This window comes from Cryptomeria japonica, chromosome 4, assembly GCF_030272615.1.
Source record: "Cryptomeria japonica chromosome 4, Sugi_1.0, whole genome shotgun sequence".
Lineage (NCBI taxonomy): Eukaryota > Viridiplantae > Streptophyta > Pinopsida > Cupressales > Cupressaceae > Cryptomeria > Cryptomeria japonica.
Window position 1 is genome coordinate 363,846,072 of NC_081408.1, and position 10,982 is coordinate 363,857,053.

The window sequence follows — 10,982 nt, forward strand, 5'->3', positions numbered from 1 at the left end:
CACCTTAAGGTAAATCTTCCTAATCTTTTTCTTAACTAGCTTAACATTGAGTTAGACAATAATACATACATACTACAATACCTATTATCAATAACAAGCATGTCCTAATATGATCATGTGAAAGCATCTCCAAAATTATTTTAGTAGTATTTTTCAGTTACATTGTCCATATTAGTTTAAATGATCTCCCATCTTTAGGATATTTATTTAATTTTATATATCTATCTCAATAGCATATGTGCCACCAAACATGAGCGTGTTGTAGTCTTTTGTAACGGGTTGAATGGAAAAACAGTTAACAAAAAATAATCTTCCACAAAATAAGAACCGACTCCAATCATGTGTGGGAAGCCTCTATCATGTTAGGATTCAAGTAACTCATTATGTACTTTGAGATATTCAACGAATGCTTCATCATTTACAAAATTATCCAAGGGAGGGAATGTGCCCATGCAATCCATCATAAACCACTTATAATATGTTTGTAGATGTCTTACCGATTCAAACCTAATCATTGTCTATTACAACCAAACTTTCGTAAAGTCTTCTATCCCCTAACATAGTGACTAACCAACTTAGATGAGGGTAAATGTTGTTCATAATCATAATCCTTTTTGGATCCATGAACATTATCACATGGACTAAGATAAAAATTCATACGAGAGCTCAAAGCTGATTTGTTATGTAAATCAAAATATGTAGCCAAAAGTGAACAAGCTTAGAAGTCATTTTTTACTAATTTATTTAATGAGATTTGATGAATCAAAATCTAATCCTTAATACTTTAAATTGGTATGGTGCACGGGAGGATAAGGGGTAAATTTTGGAAGCATTGTAGGTGTGATTAGGCATGTTGGAGATATCAAACTTTTATCTTTTTCTTTTACTTGATGATAGTTAAATGGATTACATCATCTATCATTGCATAATGTTCTAATGGATAAATTTGATTTTATGTTGAATTGTAGATGCAACAATACTCATCAAATGGATTCATTAACCAAGAGATTGACACTAATAAATCCTTTAATGATTACTTCACAATTTGGGAAATTAGAGTAGTTACTTCGACCATATCTAGAAAATGCTTACTATAGATATTCAATATCAACTTGTTGTCCACTAGTATTCATTTAACTACCTAACTATGATATATAATGACCAATATTCATTGATCACATCTGTAGGTGTTAACTAATCATGCATAAAGGAGATTTGTGTCCCATCTTAAAGATTCAATTGCAATAATGATGTAAACTTTTTAGGAGCAATATTAGATGAAACAAATGTACAATAAGTTCTCCTTTAATATTTTAGTATATATTTCCAAGGAACATAACGAATCCAAAATAAATATTTTGTTTAAATTATTGTCAAATTGAGAATGTGTATTATACCTCATGTTTGCATGCCTAGGTGTAAAATGAGTTAGTAGTGTAAGTAAAGCATCAATAATGAAGACAAAGTTATACTTGGTATGAGATGTGAAACATGAAGAACCATATGCCGTATGGATAGTAGAATTATCATGACATGTAGAGATTATCAACATATATAGGTGAAGGAGATAAAATTATATCTTTGTCCAATCTACTAGTTGTATCACAAGGTATATCCTTATTAGATCTATACTCAACATTAGCACAATTCATATAATCATTATTAGGCATGTATGCCAGTACATCATGTGTATATTAAATAGACAGGAGTGTGTACTGATCAACTCCAAAGAGACAAAATATGAAACATGATAGAATAACATGTCTATGGAAGACACATCCCTATCCTTGGTATAATATATCATAAGAATATCAAAGATAGGGGAATTATATGTGTATTGAAAGAAAATACTTTGTTAAAATATGAAAATCATGTCTCAAAATGAAGCAAATACTAGAATAAAAAAAAGGCATAATAATAGAGTAGCCTAGGGCAAGTGAGGAAATGGTGCAAAGATAATCGACATGTTTACACAAACCCTATGAAATTTGGAAATAAATGAAAACTAATGTGACAACATATATCAATGAGAAACTATAGAAAGAAACTACATCATTTAAGATTGAAAGTGTTCATGAAAAATAGAAAGTAAAATGTACTTGCCTAAACTAAAACAAGGCTAATGAAATAAAAAGCATATACATAAGCAATAACTTAGATTAATTAATGATCAACTATGGATGTGGATAATTTAATAACTAATGCTAAGCTATTAAAAATTGAATGTAAAGTGAATAGAGATACATAGATCAATGACCAAACATGAATAACAATGAAGATTATAGAATTTAATTGTCTTTGGTTTTAGATTCTCTCTATCTACTTGTCACCTCAAATTCTATACAACGTCCTATGGGTCACTAATATGTTTATAGATTCATCTTTGATTGTCAAATACTGAACCTATGGGTTCCACATTCCTACTCATAGATTGTTCAAAATTCACTTTTGTCTACTTTATTGTCTATACTAGTGGTATTTATGAATTGTCTTTAAAGGGTTTAAAGGGCACAAATTCTCTTAGGTTAAGCCCCCAAAATGGATCAAACTTTTAATTGTGCAAATGATACCAAAAAAATAAGATAATCGATGATGACAAATGAATACAAGTAAATGCTTTTAAATACACATACATTACAATTGAACATATAAGCTTCTAGGGTGACTGTGCTAATCTAAGCTCCCTTTGATACTTCCTGAATTTGCTTCTAAGGTGATTGTGCTAATCTAAGCTCCCTTTGATTCTTCCTTGGTACGTACATTACAATTGAACACATAAGCTTCTAGGGTGACTGTGCTAATCTAAGCTCCCTTTGATACTTCTTGAATTTGCTTCTGGGGTGATTGTGTTAATCTAAGCTCCCTTTGATACTTCCTTGGTGTCTGATGATGACAATTGAATACAAGTAAATGCTTTTAAATACATGTACATTACAATTGAACACATAAGCTTCTAGGGTGATTGTGCTAATCTAAGCCCTCTTTGATACTTCCTTGGTGCCTGATGATGACAAATGAATACAAGTAAATGCTTTTAAATACATTTACATTACAATTGAACACATAAGTGTGCATTTAGTTGGCTCTGGAAGGAATGGAGTTGACCAAATTTTGAATTTTAATTGTGAAAAATTAGTGTCAGAGCAGAGGGCAAAATTTTTTCTAAACTACCAAATTGTGAATTTGAATGTGGAAAATTAGTGGTTAGATTTGAGTGCAAAACTGCTTCTAAACCCATGGAAGCAACCCAGACATGTCAATGGTAAGATGAAGGAGGATAACGAATCTATGGAGATAGGTATGCTAATAGTTTTAATAAATGTACAATTTGTGCGAATTATATTGAGATGTGCATGCATAAGAATAAGCTGCAAAATAAATGTTTAGAAATGTGTGTAAATGGATGATCAATGGCATGAGAGAAGTTAAACGATTTGCACAAGACTACTATTTGTTTACACATAGATTTGCATTAGACCACTCTCTTAAAATGAATTTAGAATTAAATAAAAACTACCATGAATATACAAATTTAATTACAATATGTATATATATATATATATATATATATATATGTATATGTATATATATATGTATATATATGTGTATATATATATATACACACACATATATATATATGTGTATATATATATATATATGTGTGTGTGTGTATATATATATACACATATATATACATATATATATATATATACACATATATATACATATATATATATATACACATATATATACATATATATATATATACACATATATATACATATATATATATATATATATATATATATATATATATATATATATATATATATATTTACATATATAACAGATGCACCTATATATAGACTATAATCTGTTATCTACCATGCAATCTAAATAATATATCCTAATGATTACACTCTAAAAATTCTTATAACAATAGACATGGACATATTCAAGGAAGCCTCCAAAAAAAATACTGCAAAATAGCTCTTTTTGATGTATAAAGAAATCCAGTTCATGTTTATATTTCATAATAATATACCCTATTCTAACACACTCAAACTAAATATATTATTCTATTATTCTCCCCAGTGGAGAGCAGTCCACATGCTTTGAGGCCCATCCAACTAAATGATGAAATGAAAAGAATCCTGCGAAAAAAAAGTACTATAATAACTTGAAATCCAATTCGTCTTAATATTGCATACTAGTAAACAATATTCTGACACACTCAGACTACATATATGACTCTTCCCAGTGGAAGCCAGCCCACATGCTAAAAGACCCATACTTACAATGATGAAATGAAAAGAAGCCAGCTAAAAACGTACTGCAGAATAGCCCTGTTTGATGTATGATGAAACCAAGTTTGTCTTTACATTTCACAATAATATACACTACTCTTAATACACTCATCTAAATATATTACTTTACCCAGTGGAGGCCACCCCACATGCTGAAAGGCCCATACAACTTACAATAATGAAATGAAAAGAACAAAGTAAGAACTGTTTAGTACAAAGCTGCTGAGCAACAAACTCATCGACCATCAAGTGAAGTTCTTCATGTGTACTTTTAAATGCCCAGGACAAGAGAGGAATCACAGATCCTATCAGGAATACTTGACAGAGAATATTCCTGACAGAGAATAGAAATCAGCATCATCTGTCTGTTTTGAGCGAGATAACAAGAAGCTATTATACATGTTAGATAAAGGTGAGTGTACGTTATAAAATTCGGCTCCACTGACTGCTCTTTCATTAAATTTATGGCGTTTTGCAAAATTGCATTGCTTTCAGTATACATGCATCATCATGTAACTCAAACATACTGCAACAAGAAACAGGGTCAAAATACACAATAAAAAATATCACTGGAAATTCATAAGATTAGGACTCAACGTTCACATATAATGAGCTGCCACATCCATGCTGCATAGAGAAATCGATGAGAGGGTTTACCTATTGGATTCAACGTGAGCTAACTTCATATCTTCTGATATCGCAATGTCAACAGTTGCATGAGGTTGAGTCTGCTTAGGCAAAAAACAACACAATGAAACCAAAACAAGAAACTTTTAATGCAAATGGTAGAAACATCAGCTAGCACAAACAAACATTTTGTAAATGTAAATTGACAAGAGTATGACGGTTTTTGATCACTTAGAAAAGCATGTAAGGAAATTAGTGAATAAATGGAAACAATCTATTCACAACTTTAATTTCGTGCAAATGGTAGAAATATCAGCTAGCACAAACATTTTATAAATGTAAATTGACAAGAGTTCTTATCAGTGGGGTTTAATTCAGGTATGACATGTTTCCTTTATGAAAATTTATGAACATTTGAAAGAGAGAAAACTCTCCTTCCAAGATACTTAAGGCAAAAACTGGAGATGGCATGTCAAATGAACATCCCTGTAGAGACATTAATGTGATATAGTGAACCACAATATATAAAAATGTGCTGCAACCAATTGAAACACACTTTGTATGACATGTTTCCTTATTACATTCATAAATTTGACAGTGGAAAACTGGAGAAACTATTCTAATAGTGAAACACTACGTAGGTAACCGACAATTAGGCCTTTAATCAGATACAAAGTTTATCATAGGGTTCCCCGGGGGAGTTAAAATGATAGGGAATAGTCAAAGGGATTGCTGCATCAACTTAGTAATTTTCGTTACTAGTGTTCATTACAAAACAACATATGGCATAGAGGTAACCATTAGCATTTAAGAAGGGCAATCAACATCTCACTTTGGCAATATTTAAAATTACTCCTTTGCAAATAAACTACTCAAAATAACTGTATCATTTCACAAATAACCTCAATTTGATTAGCATGCATCCATCCATGAGATTCACATGAATTGCACTCCTCCTGAATGTAATTTATGCTATACTACATAAAAGTAATTACTTTTTGTACTTCAATTACATCAACTAAATTATCATGGAAAGGACAACAATATTAGCAAAACAAAAGATGTGTGTAGTTCTACTCTTGATCTATGATGATTATCTTGCCAATTTTTAAAGATTAAATATCTCTTAATAATTGACATGACTTTTCCACAATCTATATAAAAATCAATTGATTGCTTTTAAAATCAACTTTATCAACTATCTATCTATATATGTACTATCTATGTATGTATATGGACATTTCAGATTACACTGAGACTATAATAACTAACACCTACCATGCATACAAGGATTACCAACCTGATCTCTCTGGATTCTGAAATGTTGATAATAACAATACTTCCAATTCCGAAAATAGACTTCCAGATAATCATATTCAAAAAAACGCTGGAGTTAAGATCAATACCTTTACCAATATAAATGGCAATTCGACAACTTCAGGAGGATGATTTCCTGACTTCGATGCCCTTTCATTCCGCAAAACTAGGTTTTGAAGGCCTGTTATCTTAAGCCACAAAATAACCAGACATCAAGTAGCATTCACAAAAGACATTTTCTTGTCTTTGAAACCATTCGCACACAACTTAATAGTTTAGCAAGTTTATTGTTCAAAAAGAAGAAAACAGGGTATGTGGATATGCAGTAAATACAATTTCTCAAATTTTTACCTGCTCTTCAAGTTTATGTAGATAAGCCCTTTTTTCGTTAATCCGAGTAATAACCCGCTCTCGCTCAGCCTGTGAACATACATAAATTTTTTGTTGCAAAATATCATTTTATAGGAACATTAGATCTTGTTTCTTTTATCTTCTTTTACAGAACCTAATAATTACCATTGCATTCAAAGATAAACTAGACTAAAAAAACCTTCGGCTGTTCAATATCTTTCAATGTGGAGTAGGTGAACCTTTAATCATTGCATTCAAATACAAACTAGACTAATTTAACAGAGAAAGAAAAAAACCTTCAGCTGTTCAATATCTTTCAAATGTGCAGTAGGTGAACCTTTCCACTGAATTTCCTTTTCGTCCGTTGCCATGAGTACATTCAGGGCATCATACACACTCTCCTACGAATGTCCTCCTCATGACATTATTGCTGTAAATTTTATATTATCAATCAGAAATCCTGATTTAATTTCTACTCATTAACCCAAAAATTAAATTTAAAGACCAAATGATCTTGCAAAATAACTGTGCTGTTTGGATTGATAAACACGGCCACTAATTCAGATGCAAGCTGCTTAACTACAAGCAAGTTATCAAGCGTGAGTGTTATAAATTTATAAACTCTTTCAGCATTACAGTCGAAAAAGCAGCTAACAACAAATATATAAATGCTACAGGATGAATTCCTAAATGTTCGCTTTCTGATAACACCCCACATTGGCATCTGTGCATATGAGAGAAATCCTTGTAACCTTTGCCAAAAAAACTAAATATCCCATGATATACTTCTGCCACACAGAATGTGTGTACTTTTCTCAAGATATAAAAAATGCACTAAATATTTTGACTCGGAAAAAAGGGGTTGCACGGGTGCAGGAACAAACCTGTTACATAGAACTAGTATCTCTGCAAAAAAAATAAAAAATTGTATGAAACTTATGATGGAATGGTCTTATTTATAAAATTTTCAAGGAAAAAACTCTTTGGAGATGAGGATAACATCAAGGATCTGAGTTCAGTGAAGAGGTTGAGCAGTGAATTTAACAAGGAAAATGAAAATGGAAATTTGTCATTTCAAACTGATGAGAGGAAATGGTGAATTATTTAATCTAAAATATGGATAAATGTGGAAACGCAACAAGTTTCCATTCAAATGCACGGTTGAGAAGAGAAGTTTCTAAAATGGTGGAGAAAACTGAGGAAAGAGGAAAGGAGGAGGAGATAAGTAATAAGATGAAAATGGAAATTTTAATTGAAATGGAAAATTAGACATTATTTATTTAACTAAATAAATAGAAAGTATGATAATAAATGTTAAATTAAATTAATTAAATCATCATTCATCTTTAATAGAAGATTTTTTTGGACTGAAATGTAAGTATTTATAAGGAAATTGAAGGATGAGATTTGAGAAGAAGATTTGAAGCAAATATAAAATTATAGATAGGTTTAAGGCATATTAAATTCAAGAAGAATGGATGAAAAAAATAAATACTTTTTGCTGTCATCTTCTTACTTCAATTATTGTTTTTTAGTTTTTTCTATCTATATTTAGGCATAGCACATTGATGGCCAAATCAACTTATTTTTCAAAGATAAGAATAAAAATGAATATAAAATAGAAATATAATGATACTATAATATAATATAATCATAATAATAATGTAGTCTCAAGTTTTTTCCTTTTGTGAAGAGTTTAATAAAAATATAATAATATAATAATATAATAATAATAATAATTTGATACTAAAAGATTTTTTCTTTTCTAAAGAATTTAGTGGAAATATGAAAGTATAATAACAAGAGTATTTATAAAACATAATAATATATATAATCATATTTTAATATAATTTAGCTCACATGGGCAACATTGTTGGCTAAGGGCTTTCTAGGGGATTAGTCTTGCCTCCTCTCGCCCTATTGGCACCCCAACTTGGCAAAAAAAAAAGTAAGCTAAGGCAAGGTATGGTGGGAATCACTCGGATGAGTTGCGGGGTACCTCTACGACAAACGAAAATAAAATAAAATCATATCTTAATATAATTTAATATAAATTACAATATTATAATATAATAATGATTTAATATTAATAACAATATAATAAGTTATGACATTTTCAGTGGAATAATGAACAAAAATGATATATTTTGGCGTGTACTTTAACTATATACCTCTAAAGATAGGTATGTCAATTATTAGATAAGTTGGAGAAGTAAAATAGAGAATTACATTAAAACGAAAATCAATCGAGAATAAGAAGGATGTTGGGTGAACATTAAAATCATTTAACAACTTATTCACACATTGGAGAAGAAGGTTGACCTTTTATACTTATGGGAAATGAGAATTTCAACATAAATCAAAGGGATTAAGGACTGTAGGAAATAAAAAAAGTTCAACAAAGATCTAGAAAGTGAATACAAGTAAGGTCTTGCCTATTCATGAAAAATATGTGTTTTAATAGATTGAAACAATAATTAGAAGTTAATTAATTATAGATTTGTAGGTAATGTAACTTATATTTAAAAGATAAACAAGTCTGCTAGGGAAAAGGATAAGGCCAAGGATTGTGTTATTAATGTTGTTAAGGAGCACATTTAGCAAAGTGAACTCTTTGGAGAGGGACAATAATTGACAACAAAGTATCCTAAAGTGGCTCATGAATGAAAATAAGAGGCCAAAGATAAGATTGAATTGGTTATCTCAACAGGTTAATGAAAATTATTTCGAATCTAAGGTCGAGGTAGACTTCATTAATGACAATTGAAACAAATGTAAGAAACTTGTGAGTTTAAGAATGTTACGAAAGGGATTTGACTCTTTCTTGAGTGGGATTGAAAGAAACCACAAGGATTTGAAAGCATCATTGAACAAGATCTTTCTTCTCATTTGGATCACTATTAAAATCTCAACAACCAACACAATAATGCTCTAAGAGAATATGCTAAAAGAAAGAAACATTGCATGCAAGAGGACCCAAGTAAGATCAAGGACCACTTGGTATTTCTAAGGAAATAATAGAACATTATTAGTTCCTTGAAGGATATCCCAACCTAGCCACATAGGATTTTTAGTCTAATATTGTTAAATTGTGATGTTAGTTTTTTACTATCTAGTTTCTTTCTATTGGCTTTCAACTCTGTTTTCTTTTTTACCTCATTGGTTGGTTGTGATATTTTGATGCATGTATAATTCTCCCATTTTATCTTGGTCATTGTGGGTTTTGATCCTTTCAAAACCCCACTTTTACCCAATTATTAAAGAAAAAAAACATATTTTTTTTTTTCTGTGAAGAAAGGTAACTTCTAGGTCAAAGAAACTAAAAAGCTAGTAAACTAGTCACATTAAAGAGCAATTAAACTAGGATTTGACTATTGTGGAGAGTTGTTCAAATTCAAATGGAAGTGATTTCAATGATTAAACTCAAAAAGTAAAGCTTGGAAATAAATCCCAGTGTTGGAGAAATCTGGAAAGAAACAATAAACCCTATATTCATAAATAAACTATTGGAATGATTCAAAGCTCTAGTATTAATGAATTTATGATTGAATTGGATTTTTTAGTGTTTTGAATGATATTTAACATATTTATTCCATCGGTTATGGTCTTGTGATTTTAGGAATTGACTAATATTTCCTTGTACTTGGTTTTATCACTAGACAACAATTTGTGATTGTTTAAAAGATTGAAATTAATTTATTTTTCTATGAATAATTTGAGTAATCATTAGGTTTGTTGGGTTGCTTGTGATTCACCAATTTTTGCTTTGCACCTTGTATTTTTCATTATGTCACTTTTTGAATTTGTAACATAAAGTTAAAATTTTGGTTTGACCATAGCCTAGTGAAAACTCTAATGAATAAATCTTGGCACAAGGTATCTAAAACATTTATACTAAGCCAAGACCATGTTTTATAGGTTGGGTTTCCATTTTATATGTTTTTTATTACTTAAGTATGGAAAGGGCCCCAATCTCTCACAAAACAAGACATCAAACAACAAAACTGAGCAACATCAAAATAACAATTGACATCACACATCCAGAAGCCAGACAAAACTCATGAAGCTAACTCACCAGTAAGTAACCAAAAAAATGTATTCCCAAACCCCTACCAAACCACAAATAGCTATCCGACCAAATTAACATCATATAAACATAGATTGTCTAGGTCAAAAATCCATTGCATAGGGTAGGACCACATTATGTAGCCTAAGAATCCATTTTATATGTTAGAAGAATTACAATCTCAAGCTACATAATGTAATGCAAGTAGAAGAATTAATTAGGGATGCCTATCAATTAATAATATATATGCAACAACAAGAATTATTGCATTAATATTGACTAAGTTTGTAATATACTTTCCACCTCCGCTTATG

At 30.3% G+C, this 10,982-nt stretch overlaps 1 protein-coding gene across 1 annotated transcript; it reads right to left on the minus strand.

The window, feature by feature from the left end:
• Positions 1-4,176: 4,176 nt before the first annotated feature.
• LOC131040997 (transcription factor-like protein DPB) lies at positions 4,177-7,774 on the minus strand. The gene is made up of 6 exons (XM_057973973.2): positions 7,487-7,774; positions 6,899-7,032; positions 6,603-6,671; positions 6,341-6,439; positions 4,965-5,035; positions 4,177-4,833 (listed from the first exon to the last, which is right to left on the minus strand). Exons 2-6 carry the CDS (start codon positions 6,971-6,973, stop codon positions 4,770-4,772), a joined length of 378 nt encoding a protein of 125 aa, XP_057829956.2. The 5' UTR covers positions 6,974-7,032; positions 7,487-7,774; the 3' UTR covers positions 4,177-4,769.
• Between the last annotated feature and the right edge of the window lie 3,208 nt (positions 7,775-10,982).